Genomic DNA, 16,834 nt, shown 5'->3' with positions numbered 1-16,834 from the left:
GTTTAATTTAGCTATTCCAAGAGGTGTGAAATTATATCTAATTTTGGTTTTAACTTGCATTTCTCTGAGAGCTAATGATTTTAACCTCTGTGTACTTATTGGTCATCATTTTTTGTGCAATGACTATTCAGGTCTTTTACTTATGATTTTACTGGTATTTGTTTTCTTGTGAATGATGTAAAAGTTCTTTACATATTCTGTATAAAAACCCTTTGTTATAGATATATTCTGACTGTTTTGCCCTAGTTTGTGGCATGGCTTCTTTTTCTTTTCTTAATGCTGTCTTTTTAATGAGCAGAAGTTTTTAATTTTAATGAAAAATTTAGGAACTTTTTCCTGTTATGTTTGGTGCTGTCTGTGCTCACTCTTCAAAATCTTTGCTTATCCCTAAATGGCAAAGATATTTTCCTGTCTTTTTCTAGAAACTTTACACATTGGAGGATATGATACATCTAAGATAAAGGTGGTTTATATGGATGATTTTTGCTTTTGCTATACATATATTTGTTAACTGATTCTAGCACCATATGTTAAAAGGACTTTCTTTTGGCCTTGGAACATTTGTAGTAGCAGTAGCAGTAGTAGTAGTAGTAGTAGTGGTAATAATAATAGTAGTATTCTTATTATTAATAATGTAATGTAAGTCTTTCAACTTTGATGTTCTGCTTGTGTTAGCAATTTTATTTCTTTGCATTTTCATATAAATTTTAGCAACTTGCTAATTTCTATCAAAAAAATTAAGAGCTCTGTGGGATTATGGTTGCTTTGAATTTATAGATAAGTTTGAGTAGATTTGAATCTTAAATTTGACCTCTTATTTAGCCTTCTGATATATGAACATCATATATCTCTTCATTTACTCTCCATTTTTTCTTAGCAATATTTTATAACTTTTAATGTAGATATTGACATGTCTTAAAAATTTATTCTTATGCTTTATGTCCTTTGCAGCAATTATAAATGCAGTTACTTTTCAATTTTTATTTTCCATTTTTATAGTAGTATATAAAAACATGATTAACTTTTTGTTGTTGAAATCTGTACAACCATCCTAAATTCACTTGTTAATTCTATAGGTTGTTTCGTGGATTCCTTAAGATTTCTATGTAAACAATCATTTCATCTGAAAATAGAGATGATTTTACTTCTTCATTTCCCTTCTGTATGCTTTTTATATTTCGTTTTCTTACTTTACTGCACTCATAGAGACCTCCAATACAATGTTGAATAGAACTGTTGAAATCCTTACATTTCTAATCTTAGAAGGGAACTGCTCAATATTTGCTATTATGTATGATAGTGGCTCTGTGTTTTTCATACATGCCTATCCAAAGTTAGCCAGAGTGTGAGACTTAGGTACAATCATTCCAACTGCCACAGCTGCCCAAGACTTCTGACCCCAGATGGAAGGAGTTAGGAGTCCAGATATAGAGTTCATTTAAGAACACCTTTGCCTCTGATAACCAATTGAGATTGAGGGTTTCCCAAAACCATGCTCAGGTTTGATCAATTGCTAGAAATACAGAGTTTCCCGGAACCTAACATACTCTCATTTATGTTCATTACAAGTAATGGATATTGGCCAAGGAAAAGAAGTGTAGGGCAGAGTGTGGGAGAATTCCACATACAGAGTTTCCTTTGTCTTCAGGGACGTGTTACTCCGCTGGCATTGATGTGTGGCAAAAGCATGGAGTAGTGCCAGTCTGAGAAACTCACTTGAGATTTGCTGTGCAGAGTTTTTACTGGGGCTTGGTTATAGGGCATTACCGATTAACTACTTGTCCATATGGTTAAACCCAATTTCCAGCCTCACCCTTCCTTAGAAATTAGGCTGATATCACATGACTTAAAGCTCTAAACCATATCTTCGTTCTTTCGGGTGTGGGCAGCCTTGGGCCATTGGGTATTGATGGACCTATCCTAAGACATCTTCTCAGCATAAGCTCTCGATTGTGATTGAAGAAGCCCACCAGGAAAAGAAGGCCACTCCTAGCATTCGTAGTATTCTAACTAATTAGAGATGATCTCCACAGGAACTGAGGACAAAGCCCAGACCACTTTTGGGGCAAGGCCAAATTCCTTACTACACAAAGTCCTTTTACAGGTTAAAGAAATTTTTAAAATATTCCTAGATTACTAAGAGTTTTTATCACAAATTACTGTTGAATTTTCTCAAATGCTCTTTCTATATCTATATTACATCAACATTATTTGTACAAAAAAATCATACTGTTTTTTTTTATACTTTATTCAGATAAATTATGTTGATTGATTATTGGATATTAAATGTCCATTTCATTTCAGGTTGTTGACATTTTTGCAAAAAGAAAAATTACCCAGAATTCCAAGTCTTTAGTGATAACACTTTGTTTTCTAATATTAATTTGTATTTTGTTCCCTATGCTCAGTCTTTTTAGAGAATTAATTATTTTCTTAAAATTTTAAATGACTTTCTTACTTATTTTGTTTTTATTTCTATTGCTTATTTTCAATTTTCTTTCTTTTTTTTAACTTTTTTTTTTTAAAGATTTTATTTATTTATTTATTTGACAGACAGAGATCACAGATAGGTAGAGAAGCAGGCAGAGAGATAGAGAGGAGGAAGCAGGCTCCCTGCTGAGCAGAGAGCCCCATGTGGGGCTCTATCCCACGACCTGGGATCATGACCCAAGCCGAAGGCAGAGGCTTTAACCCACTGAGCCACCCAGGCACCCCTCAATTTTCATTCTTTTTACTCTTAGGATTACTATTCTCTTCCAGTTGGAGTTCTCAACTTTCTTTTCTTTTTCTAATTTCATGAAGTGAATTAAAAATTTAGATAACTGATATTAGTCCTGCTTTCATAACAAAGGCATTTAAATTATGAATTTCATTCTCAGCATTGTGTTAGTTGCATTCCATGCATTTCAGTGTGTTGTATTTTCATATTCATTCAGCTCAAAACGTTTTTGGATTTCCTTTGTGGTTTCTTTGGAGTCATGTAACTCCAAACAGTTTTAAATTCCAAACATTTCTCTTTGACTTCTGTTTTGTTAAGCTTATGCAAGCCTTAAGTCTTTTGAAATGCGTTGAGATCTATTGTTTTTGGCCTACCATGCAACCATGTGGTATTACCTGGTGAATGCTAGCTGGGCACTTGAAAAAAAATACTAGGTGGTTGATGGGTACAATGTTCTATAGCTCTATGTCAGATTAAAGTAGATAATAGTTTGTTTATATCTTCTTATCCTTACAGATTTTTTTTTTTTCCAAAATATATGAAATCACTTCGCTAGTGCACTAGTGGTACTAGTGCTAGCTCAGTACTAGTTACTTTGTCATGATTGTGTATATGGGATTTTGGTCCACTATCAGCTTCTGAAACGGGGTTATTACATTCTCTAAATAAGATTGTGAGAATTTGCCTATTTATTTGCCTATTTATTTCTCCCTTTAAGTCGGTCAGTTTTTGCTTTATGTTTTCACTAATGACATACACTTACAATTGTTATAACTGCCTTATGTATTGCACCTGTTATAACTATGAAATCTTTCATTATTTCTATAATGTTCCTTGTGTTGAATTTTACATTGCCTGATGTTAATATAGCTATATTGCGTTCATATGCTTACTGTTTACATGTTTATCTTTTTCTATCCTTTTATTTTAGATTTTCTATCTCTGTATACTTAAAGTATATCTCGTATACAGTATTATTGATGAAACTATGACTCTCAAGCTGCTGCCTTACTCCATAAATAAAGTTTTAATGGTAGCACAACCATGCTCATTCCTCTACATACTGTTTGTGTTGTTTCACACTATAAGGCCAGTGTTGAAGAGTTGGAACACAAACCATATGGCCTACCAGTCCAAAATATTTACTATCTGTACCTTCTAGAAAAAAATTTAACCCCTGGAATGTAGCATTTACTCTGCTTGCTTAGTACAGTCTGACAATCCCTTTTAATTGGAGGATTTAGCCAAGCTACACTTAAGTATTGACATAATTACATTTAAGACCACCATCTCACTATTTGTTTTCTAGTTGTTCTCTTTTCCTCTTTTCCTGCTTTCTTTTGAGTTATTTATATAAGTTTTAATATTATAGTTTAATTTCTCTAATGGTCTTGTAACTATACCTCTTCATATTCTTCTATTGTGGTTGCTGTAGGAATTATAATAAAAGCTCTTGGGCGCCTGGGTGGCTCAGTGGGTTAAAGCCTCTGCCTTCAACTCAGGTCATGATCCTGGGGTCCTGGGATCGAGCCCCACATTGGGCTCTCTGCTCAGCAGGGAGCCTGCTTCCCCCTCTCTCTGTCTGCCTCTCTGCCTACTTGTGGATCTCTCTCTCTGTCAAATAAATAAATAAAATCTTTTAAAAAATAAAATAAAAGCTCTTAATTTACAACAGTCTGCTCATGTAATAATCTAGAATCCTTGAAACATTATAAATATATTTAACCTCTTTCACATAATTATAGTCTGAGGTTTGTAATATATGCAGTCATAATGGATATGACAGCAATAACAAAAAGGATGGAAGAAATTAAATGATTATAATTTTTTTTTAAGATTTTATTTATTTGTCAGAGAGAGAGGGAGCGCACAAGCAGGGAAGTGGCAGGCAGAGGGAGAAACTGACTTCCTGCTGAGCAAGGAGCCCAATGTGGGACTCTTTCCCAGGACCCTGGGATCATGACCTGAGCCAAAGGCAGATGCTTAATGGACTGAGCCACCCAGGTGTCCCTAAAATTATAATGTTTCAAGGGTCTTTTGCAATGCTGTATATTTCACATTTAATGATTGGTTGTCTTTATAAAAAATTGTTAAATAGTACTTAAATTTTATCACATATGTAAATAATCTGTATTCATTCTTGTACATCTTAGTTTCCACATAGTGTCATTTCTCTTCAACTGAAGAAGTTCCTTTTTAATACTTCTTTTACCATAGGTCTGCTAGTGATGATTTCTCCCAGTTTTCCTTCATCCAATTTAATATCCTTTTTTTTTTTTTAATTTACTTACTTGACAGACAGAGATCACAAGTAGGCAGAGAGGCAGGCAGAGAGAGAGAGTCATTATAGTTTTAAGTTTTAAGTGGTAGAATTATTTTTGTTTACTTTTTTGCACTGAGATTTCTGTCTGTTCTCTCATTGTCACCACATTTGTCTTTATGTCATTAAATATGTAATACAATAACTGATTTGAAGTTCTTTCCTGCTATTTCCGAAATCTTTGTCATCCAAAGACACGCTCTGGACTTTGTGTTACATTTTTCTATTCTTCATATGTATGATAACTTCTTTAAGAATTATATATTCATCTTTTTAGGGTCATATGTTGTAGAGATTTGTGTTCCATTGTATTCTTCTAAAGGATATGGATTGTTTTTCCTAGCAGACAATTAAACTTCTGGCTGATTTCCTTGATTTTGTGAAGGTGACATCTACATTTTATATGGCATGACTGACTTGATTGAATACTGAGACTCAACACATGGTCTTTGGTTGGCTTTTCTGAGAAAGATTAAAGACTTTTGTTTGGTGCGATTGAACTCCAAACTATGTTTCTTTGTGTAGATAGTAGCTAAATTCTATGTCACATTTTTAAGCTTTCCAGCTGTTGCTTTCTGCTTGGCTAAATGAAATTTTTCCCCTCCACACACACAGTTTAGGGATCATCCAAGGTGTTTATTGTGGTTTACATACATGTTTGGGCTTCTCACCACTCTGGGGCTCTCTTCTTTCTGAGATTTTTCCTCTTTATTTTTAGTGTTTATTATAGTTAGCCTATGTCTCACCAGCTGGGAAGTGACTTTTGAAGAAAAGTTAAAAGTAGAGCTTACTCAGTATAAGGATCAAATTTCCTTCACTTTCTACTTTCTTTTTGTCACCCTCAAGTGCAGTCAAATAGTTTATTCTTTATTTTTCTGAGAGTTTGTAATTGTTATAAATGTAAGGATTAACAAGTGTTTTTTTGATCATTAATGGTACCAGAGCATCTACTAGTCCATACTTTATTTCAAAGTTGTGAAATCATTATGTCCTCAACCTTAACATAACTTTTTTCTTCTCATATGGTACAAAGAAAGTTGAAAAAAATCAAAATTACAAAATTGATTTGTTACATTGCTAAATTTTTAAATTAAAAAAACTAAAAAATTTTCCTTTTTAGAATATGCATACAGAATGTTGACTTTCTTATGTCATTCTATCTAGTGGCTCCAAACAAGTTGGAATTTTCACGTTAAAGGCAAAGAACAGTGGTTAATGAAATGAGTTTGAAAGAGCAAGAGAGAGAGATAGTTGGGGCGCCCGGGTGGCTCAGTTGTTAAGCATCTGCCTCGGCTCAGGTCGTGATCCTAGGGTCCTGGGATCGAGTCCCTCATTGGGCTCCCTGCTCAGAGAGAAGCCTGCCTCCCCCTCTCCCACCCCCCTGCTTATATTCCCTCTCTCGCTGTGTCTCTCTCAGTCAAATAAATAAATAAAATCTTTTGAAAAAGAGAGAGAGTGAGTGAAAGGAAAAGTCTAGAGATGGAGGAAAAATCAGAGAGGTGTGAGAAGGCAAGGAGAATAAAAGGAAAAGAGAGAAGATGCTTTGAGACTCATGTGGCTTTCCTTGATTATTACAATAGCTTACTGATTTATAGAAATATGTATTTCTGTATATTTATTAGAATATATAAGTATTTATTAGAATATACAGTTAGAAGCTATTAGAATAATCAACGTATGTGATTCTTCAGTTTTATTTGAAATGACTGGACTAAGGAATCACTCAAGTACTGTCATTTCAACATAGTATTCTCTATTTTACCTTCTGTAAAAAAGCAGCTGGGTATGTATGGACTTTATATTGGTGAACACTAGTATCATAAGGAACAGTGGAAGGAAATGCATATGAGCTGTAATGAGGTCAGTTAATTCAATTCAATAAAAAAATGTCCTTTGGTTGCCTGCCATATTCAGTCAGTATATTATATGCTGTTGGTAAAGTAGAAATAAAGCATAGTGTTTATTCTCAAGGAGTTTATACTCAAGTCAAGGAGATTAAAGAGTTTGGCTACATCTTGAACTGTCGTGGGACAGATGGCTTGAGATCTGGGTGGAAACTCTCCAAAGGGAAGAGCTGGATCTTTCTGTGTTTAAGGATTGAAGAAGGGGAGACATATCAGTATCTTAATCAGAAGCCTAAGAGGGCCATGCCTTAGGAACAGGGGTGAACCAAAGGTAGACTTTTACTAAAACTGCAACTGAGCCTTAACCTAGTTCAAGCCTATCCTGAACTGGATTGGCCCCCACCCTATCTGCTTAACAAAGGAAAAGAGAAACCTTACCTGATGGAAAATAACATTGTGTGGCATTGCTCTAGTTCATGTATATAGATGGTGTCATGGTAAATGAAAAGGACTAACTGTGAAAATAGTCAAGAAAATACAATCAATAATCAAGAGAAAAAGTAGACAAGCAGACCCATGCATAATTTGGACATTGTAGTTAATAAATAGACAAGGATATTAAAGTAACTATAGATAATATATTGAATGTGGAAGAAAAGACAATCAAAGGAGATGAATGAAAAAGAGAATTAAATTGTATTTTTAAATAACTTAAAATCAAATTGACATTTAGACCAGAAAAATATAGTATTAGGAAATAAGCCTCTGGTGGGTGAATTTAAAAGCAGATTGGTGGGGTGTGCAGTTGGTTAAGTTCCCAACTCTTGATTTTGGTTCAGGTCAGATCTTAGGGTCCTGGGATTGAACCCAGCATTGGGGTCTATGTTCAGTGAGGAGTCTGCCTCTCCCTCTGTCTGCCACTCCCCATGTTGCTTGTGCTCTCTCTCTCTTTCTCTCTCTCTCTCTCTCTCTCTCTCTGACAAATAAGTAAATAAAATCTTTTAAAAAATAAAAAAGTAAAAGCAAACCGGCCACAGCAGAACCCAAAAGAAGTAAGCTGTAATACAGATCAATAGATAACACTTAGACTGAAGGGCAGAAAGGAAAAAAGAATAAGTAAGACACATGAGAGCACAAGAAACATGGGGCACACAAAGAAGATCTAACTTATATATAAGTAATATACTGCAAAGAACAAGAATGCCCATCACAAGTAAAATAAGTAAATAAATCATCATGAATTTACCCAATTATAAGCTCTGTAGCAATAAGAACAAACAACCAATAGCTACAATCAACATTATCTGTGAATGTCACAAACATTAGTTTGAGTTTAAATGCAGACGGACAGGAATGAATACATGTGGTATGACTCCATTTATATACGAGTTGAAAGGACAGGTAAAGCTTTCTTGTGAGAATTTAGGATTGTGGTAACCATTGGAGAGGTGGTAGTGACTGGGAGCATAATGGGGGTACTTCTGCGTCTGCAACTCTTCTGTTTCTTGAGCTGGGTACTGGTGACATTCAAGCATCCAGTTTTTGAAAATTCATTGAATTGTATGCTTATGATAGATACATTACCTTGTATGGATGTTAGTCTTCGATCAGACTTTTTATTTTACTTAAAGATTTATTTACTTGAAAGAGAGAGAAAGAGAGAGAGAGAGAGTGTGTGTGCTCATGAGCACGATGGGGAAGGGCAGAGGAAGAGGGAAAGAGAGAATCTGAAGCAGTCTCCACGCTGAGCATGGAGCCCAACACAGGGCTCAGTATCTTAACTCTGAGAGCACAACCTGAGCCTAAACCAAGGGTAGGACACTTAACCAACTGTACCACGCAGGCACCCCCAACAAAACCAAATTTTAAAGGATTCATTTTATTTTATTTTATTTTAATGTTTTTGTTTTGTTTTGTCTTGTTTTGTTTTATTTGACAGAGAGAACACAAGCAGGGGGAGCTGCAGGCAGAGGGAGAAGGAGAAGCAGACTCCCTGCTGAGCAGAGAGCACAATGTTGGGGTCTATCCCAGGACCTTGGGCTCATGACCTGAGCCAAAGGCAGCCACTTTAACTGACCGAGCCACCCAGACACCTCCAAAGGATTTACAGATTTATTTTAAAAAGAAAATGATTCATAGATTCATAGAAAGTTGAAGCTCTGTAAAAAGTCCTTAGAGAACATCCTAATTTACCATCCCTCCATTTTATGGTTGAAGTTACTAAAACTTTATGTTATCAGTTAAGTAATTTATTAGTCAAAGAGACTAAACCTCAAATGATCTGTGATACACATAATATGATACATATAATGTAGACAGCATATGTATCTTATACTTTACATATAAAATTATTTTATATGTATTTTATTATGTACTATATATTTTCATATAAAATATATGAGAGAGAGAGAGTGATGCCATCTACTTCATTCTTCCATTTTCCTAGAAGATAACTTATGATAAGGAAGGAAGTTGTCATTCACCATGGTGTACCATTTTACTGCAAGATGGAAAATATTTATGTGATAATATGATATAAGTCAAGACATAAAATGAAACTTACAGCATGTCTTATTTACATTTTTAAATGTCTGTTGTAAAATTCTGTTACATATTTTAACACTTAGTCATGTTGGCAGAGTTTGGACTTGCTCTCCTGCCTTATGAATGGACTTAGAAGGCTGCAGTTTAAGCTAAACTAAGAATTTTTAAATCACAAATTAAATTAAACTTGTGCTAAATATAATGAGTGTCCCAATTTAAATAAGGCATATGTCTTTATCTCACTTGTACATATATCATATACTATTACTTATCTCTTTCTAGTAAAGCTGTGATTCTTAGCAAATGAGTTAAGGAATTCTATTTCAATAATAGAAATACTTTTAGGGGGAAATTGGTAAAAAAATTTTAAAAAATAGTAAAAGTACTTTTAAGGGAAAAATGGAGTTTTCTCCTCAGCTTCCTCAACACATCTAGATAGATAGATAGATATAATTTTTTTTAAAGGTAGTAATATTACTAGGAACTATATGACAATAATAATTAATTTGAAGTACCATATCAGGGCAGTTCCACTGACGTGCTTATAACAGGGAGGAAGGGAGGGAAGGAAGGAAATGGTAGTTTTTTGTTGTTGTTGTTGTTGTTTAAGAGTCACTTATTTATTTTAGAGACCGAGAAAGAGGGAGAGAGAATCTGAAGTAGACAGCACAGAGTGTGAAGCCCAGTGCCGGGTCTCAATCTCACAACTCATAAGACCCTGAGCCAAAACCAAGAGTCAGACACTTAACCGAGAGTTCCACCCAGGAACTCCAATGGCATCCTTTTGAAATACAGTCATGATTTCTCCTGAGTCATCCCCAAACCACGGGATATAGCTGATCTCAGCTGTTAAACGATAGAACCCAGTCATGTGGAACCGTGGCACTGGTTTCCAAATCGTGGCTTGCTCCAGAGCCACCGCGAGGTCTTGTTAATCAGGCTGCTGGCCCTCTCCCCAGAGTTTTTGTTTTCACTGTTCTGTGGCGGGCCTCAGTTTGCACTTCCGTCCTGTCCCCAGGGGGTGCTAATACTGCCGGTCTAGGGACACAGTTTGAGAACCATGATGTTAGAGCTGCTCTAGCTTCTGCTGCCAAAGTTTTGTCATAAACTTGGGTCCCTTTCTAATCTTGCGTTTGATTTATTTGATAAAACAGAGGCACCTGGGTGGCTCAGTGGGTGAAACATCTGCCTTTGGCTCAGGTCATGAACCCAGAGTCCGGGGATCTAGTCCCACGTCAGGCTTCTTGCTCCTTGGGGAGCCTGCTTCTCCCTCTCCCCCTGCTTGTGCGTGCACTTTCTCTCTTGCTTTCTCTGTCAAATAAATAAATAAATAATCTTTATTTGATAAAACAATTGATAAACCAAGATATAGGACATTAGCTCAATCTGGATACATAATAGGGAATGCTAAAAGGGAAACACCCTAATAAAACTCCCTCGGAAAAATTTTGCAGCATGTTTTTACCCAAAAGGAACATTTTGATTATTAAATGATAATTACTTCCCAGAAAGCAGAGAGAAAAATAACCCAGAACACAACGCAACCAAGTATGTATCATCTGTGTTAAAAATAATCAATTGCTTTTTCTCCTACCATATATTTAATGCAACTCCACTACCAAGGTAATTGCACTGGAATGTGTTCTGTTCCAATCAAGGCTCACCGCTGTGGGATTGTTCGCTGCAGTGGTCTGCCTGTATTAGATGTAAAATGTTTGCTTTTCAAAGATACATTATGTGAACCCTAAAATTAAGAAGAAAAACAAAGTTAAATTCACATGTGTCAACATAATGATATTTATTTAATCTTCTTACAGGACTGCATCAAAACACGTTAACAAGGACCTTGGTAATCTGGAGGAAAACAAAAAGTTAGAAGAAAACAATCACAAAACAGAAGCCTAAGAGAGAAACTGTTCTAATTGTTGTCCAGGTGGGTAGGCTGTGTGAGGTTTCTAGAAGTAATTCCCAGGCGAATGTCACATATCCCACGAGAGGAAAGGGAAAACCTTGACATTAAGTCACTACAGAATTGCAGCTTTCAAAACAGGAGGAGAGTTCCTCCGGAGGATACTTTGTGGTAAGTCAGAAAGTGTTCTCATTAGAATGGAATCTGAACGGTCTCCCCAACCTCTAAAAAATAACCATTATCCTCTGAATAATTAAAGTCAATCTTGAGATTTTAACATTCAATTAGCATTTTGTATTCTAAGGCCAAAAATTTTGCTGAGCGCAAAGAAGCTTAATTTTATAAATTGATATTTTGCTTGGATGAGAGCTAATACTATTACTTCAAATTTATTTTAAAAAGCAACTAGAGTAACTTTTAAATATAAAAATTTTAATCTAGGGATTTAATACTTACAGGTATCCATGTATATATGCAGCCATTTCCCAGACTATTTTCCTGAAAAGCCTAACAAATTTGTGTAGACCCTTAAACACTTCTGCAGATAGTATGTATATTATATGTGTGTTGCCATATATGTATCTACATGTGCACATATATGGGTGTGTATAATGTATATATTAATGCTAAATATATTGCATATATTTATATGTAATAGCTATATGAGTATTATTTTTAAAGACAGTCTGAGAAAGAAGTCTTCCATGGTATTGCCACTTGGATTTTGAGCTTTTCATTTTTATTTATGTTCTCTTGAGCCAACCAAAAAGAGAAGCCATTTGGACAAATGATGTTGTGTGTCTTTGAGAATAACTGTTGCTGTAGCTTGCTCCTTTGATGTAAAAATCCCCAACAACCACAGTAAAACTTTGGTTCATTATAAATAAAGCACAAGTCACGATTTGAGTGGGTCACCCAAGGGAGGAAGCATGGGACAGAATTATAATTGGAAGGATGCACACAGGGAAAAAAAAAAATAGAATAATTGCAATAAAACATTTTTAAAATCTGAAAACCAGGACCTCAAATGGATTGGGTGAAAGAAGTAAGAATTCGGTTCTTTCCCCTCATCCTGCTGTCCATTGGAGGCCAAGTAGGCAACATTCCTGCCTGATTTTTTTTTTCCTGCCTCTGTAGAGTTTATTCCTCAGTCCTTATTAAACATAGATTTTGCCTTCTATTTTCTTCAAAATTAGAGTGAATTTTCAAAGAAAAATTAAGCTTAAAGACAAAACCTACAGAATGAAATATTTTCTTGAAAAACCCTCTAATCTTCATACGAATTCAGCAATTTTCACAAAAATAAAGACGTTCAGCACCTCCAAAAAATGATCTGTAGAAGGGCTACAACAATGCCTGAGACTACAGATGGGTTTATGAAACATAATTCCCAACACTTTTAGTACAAAGCATCTGTTGATGGTGAAAAATGATCACTATGGTAACTTAACTAAATTGTGTTTTTTTTTCATCATTTCAGAGAAAAAAAACTATATAGACCAATTGAAGCATGAACGTGGATTGTATTTAATACATATACAAAGACATTGACAGCAATTCATGGTTCAAGTATTAAGCAGTTCATTCTACCAAGCTGTCACAGGATTTTAGAGAATTATCTCAAGTAAAACAATGAAATGAAATTACAAACAAAAACAAGTTTTGGCAGCCATGATAATAGGTCATATATTGTGTTTGGTTTGATTTTTTTTTTTTTTTTCTGTAAATGTCTGCACTGAGGATTTCTTTTTGGTTTGCCTTTTATGTAAATTTTTTACGTAGCTATTTTTATACACTGTAAGCTTTGTTCTGGGAGTTGCTGTTAATCTGATGTATAATGTAATGTTTTTATTTCAATTGTTTATATGGGTAATCTGAGCAGGTACATTTCTGATTCTGATTGCTATCGGTCATGCCCCCAAATTTTCTCGCAAGCACCTAAATCCCAAAGGTGGCAGCTTGCGAAGACTGGGGACGCACACATTGTTCTATTCGAAAGCTGTGATTTATTATCACAAGGGAGGGGGAGGCAGAGAGTCAGCCTAATAAGCAGCAGATGAATTGATTCTGCGCATGCGCCACCCGCTGACTCTTGAAAGTAAGTCACACATGCATATGGACGCAGAAACGCAGTAATGGTACTCCCAAACTGACAATTTTGCCTATTCTAAACAAGACATAACACAGAATTTGGGTATCACTTACCTTTAGAGACACCTGCTAATAAATTATTTTCTGACAAAAGGAAAAAATAAAACAATGTGTGAGAGACCATTTGGAAAAATCATGGAGAACATTCCCATTTTCACAGATCACAATGTAAATCACTGTAATTAAAAATTGGTGTTAAATCCTTTGGGTTATCCACTGCCTTAAAATTATACCTATTTCCTTTAAAAAAGATATCAGTCAGAATTGGAGATTTTTAACAGTGGTCATTATCAAAGCTGTGTTATTTTCCACAGAATATAGAATATATATTTTTTTCGTGTGTGTTTTTGTTAACTACGCTACAGATACTGAATGCACCTTGAGATAATTTAGTGTTTTTAACTGGTACATAATTTATCAAGCAGCACATGAAAGTGTAATAATAAAATGTCTATGTATCTTTAGTTACATTCAAATTTGTAACTTTATAAACATGTTTTATGCTTGAGGAACTTTTTAGGGTGGTAGTATAAATTGGAAACTTTTTGAAGTAGAATGGATAAAGGCCAATAGCTACTTGTGACTAGACTTTTAAACTTTGCTCTTTCAAGCAGAAGCCTGGTTTCTGGGAGAACTCTGCACAGCCATTTTTGTCCCAGGATTTACGTAACTTTACAGGGAAAAAAAAAAAAAAATGAACATCAGATTTCCAGGTAAAAAACTGTATTCTTTAGGAGGAAAAGGAAAACTGGTGTTTGTTTTTTTAGACTGATGGGATACAAAATTATGAAGGCAATTAAAAATAAACAGAAGGTAAAGTCAGAAGGAGATTGGGAATAATATTTTGCCACTTCTGCATTATTTAGAAACACATGTTATTGTACATTTAGTAAACTGTTTATTGTTCTGAGCAGTAGTGACTCAGTTTAATAAAAGCTTCCTGTAGTGCATTGATATGGATTAAATACATAAAATATCCTATTAGACTCAATGCTGTATAAAATATTATGGGGAAAAAGAAAATATGTTACTTTGCCTCTAAACTTTGATTTATTGAAGTTTTATTTGGCAGGAAAAAAATTGAAACTTGGTCAATATTTAAACCAAAGTGAAAGGGGAAAAACCAAAGTTATTTGTTTTGCATGGCTCAGCCATTCTGTTTTCTCTGTAAATACTGTGATTTCTTTTTTTTTTCTTTTCTCTTTAGAATTTTGTTAAAGAAATTCTAAAATTTTTAAACACCTGCTTTCCACAATAAACCATGAACACTAAAATGAAATTACTTCCCTATAAATATTTTTTCTTTTTTCTTTTGGTGTGGGAGATCAAAGATTCAAAGTCTAACTCCTAAGATATATTTACAGAAAGAAGCAATGTCACAACAGAGAGGGTAATACTACAATTATTTCGTGGCTTCCACTTGCTATAGTTAACTAAGTCCAGAATCAGCTGTCAGAACCTAGAGAGCAGAACCTTCAAAACTCAGAGCTCTGGATGGAAAGCAGAAAGTTTGCCAGGGAAAAAGGGGACAGCATTATCACTGTTGAATCAAGGCCTGGATTAAAATCGGTTTATTTGCGTAATGGCAGCCGGACACACATCAAGGCTGGGAAGGAAGATAATGCACAATCCACAACTTCTGAGGTTGCATCTCTCCTCCGGCTTAACTCTTTGGCAACAGGAGACAGGTTTTGCCAGTTCAAGTTTCGCTTCCTATCTGTGATTACAGGAATTGTATGTGGAAATGGATTAACATACCCGTCTATACCTAAAAGATAATAAAAATGAAATATGTCTTCACATCTCTCTCACAGCCGTCTTCTTCTTGTCTAAACTAGGCTGTCTATGTGTAGAAAGTAGTTGTCTTTATTAAAGAGGGGCCAAAACTCACTGTGACTCTCCATAACTCTGGACAGGGAATGTGGCAAAATAAAATCGCCTGAGCCTTCCTGTTATGTCAGGCGGACCCCCTTATCTAGATTTCAACAGTGATTGGTTCTGTAATGTGTGTGTTTCTATCTTCAGTGATAGGAGTGTACTATTGTGGGTTTCACATGTGGCTGTCCTAGAAACTTAATTAAGAGGACACTCCTATTTCTTCACTTCCACCATTAACACACCATTCAGCTTGCCCTTTGGAATTACCTAGGCATGAACTTTCATAAAAATGCTTTCCCTTCAAAATAAGATAAAGCCAGCTGTGTATACATCAGAGGAAGAGATCAATATTTATTGAGCCAATATTGTGTGCTAGGGCCATCCCTACATTATCTTATTTAATCCTTAATAGTTGTAAATAGTATTAAATAGTCACCCATTTAATAACTGAAAACTAAAGTTTAGAGAGGTTCCATAACTTTCAAATACATTTATTTGGTAAGTTGGATATTAAACGTCACCGGATTCAAAAGGTTATGCTCGTCCTAGTCTACTGTAGTCCCCACATTTCTTTAATAAATGCGTCTTTTCATAAAATGCAAAATTGGGAAATACTGATACATGAAAGGGTTATATCATCTTTAAAGAATTATTCTCAGATGTTCAAATCATATAATAGGCCAATACATAATTTTTCAACTGTATTTGAGTGATTGGATGTTTTATTAGACATAATTATATATGTGTATGTTTAAAACATCTATGTTTAAAAGTGTGACATACATTGCACATATAACATACATGTGATGAAAATGTCACATTACATTTTTAAGCATACACATATTTCTGTCATACACTAAATATTTACTGTGAGACAGGTGTTTTGTTCATGTCTTATTTACATGGTTTCATTTTGATCCACTCAACATCCTGCCACAGGAGGCACTGAATCCATTTTACAGATGAAGACAATGTAAGTAACTTTATCTGCAATCACAGGCAGGGAAGTGATTGAAGCAAGACCTATGCTCAAGTCCAAGTGCTATTCACTGTATTGTTTATTATCTCAATATATTAGAAGAACAAATCTCCCTCTATGCTTGGGGAGGGTACCAAAAAGATAGATTTATATTAAATGACCTACTTGATTCCCTTAAGTAACAAATGCCAATCATATGTAAAGTAATATGTGTGTATTTGAGAGAAGGAGAGAGAGAGCACAAGCTGGGGGAACTGGAGGGAGAGGGTGAAGGAGAAGCAGACTCCCCACTGACCAGGACCCTGGGATCATGACCCGAGCCAAAGGAAGATGCTTAACCCACTGAGTCACCCAGGCGCTCCTCATAAAAAATATTTAAAAACACACTGTATTTGGGAAATACGAAGTCAGAAAAGGAGCTCCTTTTTCCCAAGCATGCTGTCTTCACCTAGTCATCATCCTTATTGTAATCTAATTTGCTTTTCTTCCC

General features: G+C 35.1%; 1 protein-coding gene across 1 annotated transcript in view; it reads left to right on the top strand.

Moving 5' to 3' along the window:
• Window positions 1–15,289, top strand: part of LOC111147835 (activated leukocyte cell adhesion molecule) — a 210,918-nt gene extending 195,629 nt beyond the window's left edge. Inside the window, exons 15-16 of the mRNA XM_022504091.1 lie at window positions 11,245–11,360; window positions 12,817–15,289. Of these exons, the coding sequence (XP_022359799.1) occupies window positions 11,245–11,332 (88 nt within the window). The 3' untranslated portion in view covers window positions 11,333–11,360; window positions 12,817–15,289. The remainder of the gene's footprint in view (window positions 1–11,244; window positions 11,361–12,816) is intronic.
• Window positions 15,290–16,834: the final 1,545 nt, after the last annotated feature.

This window comes from Enhydra lutris, unplaced genomic scaffold (genome assembly GCF_002288905.1).
Source record: "Enhydra lutris kenyoni isolate GAN:26980312 unplaced genomic scaffold, ASM228890v2 scaffoldscaffold2, whole genome shotgun sequence".
NCBI lineage: Eukaryota > Metazoa > Chordata > Mammalia > Carnivora > Mustelidae > Enhydra > Enhydra lutris.
This window is presented reverse-complemented; position numbering and strand designations above follow the sequence as displayed.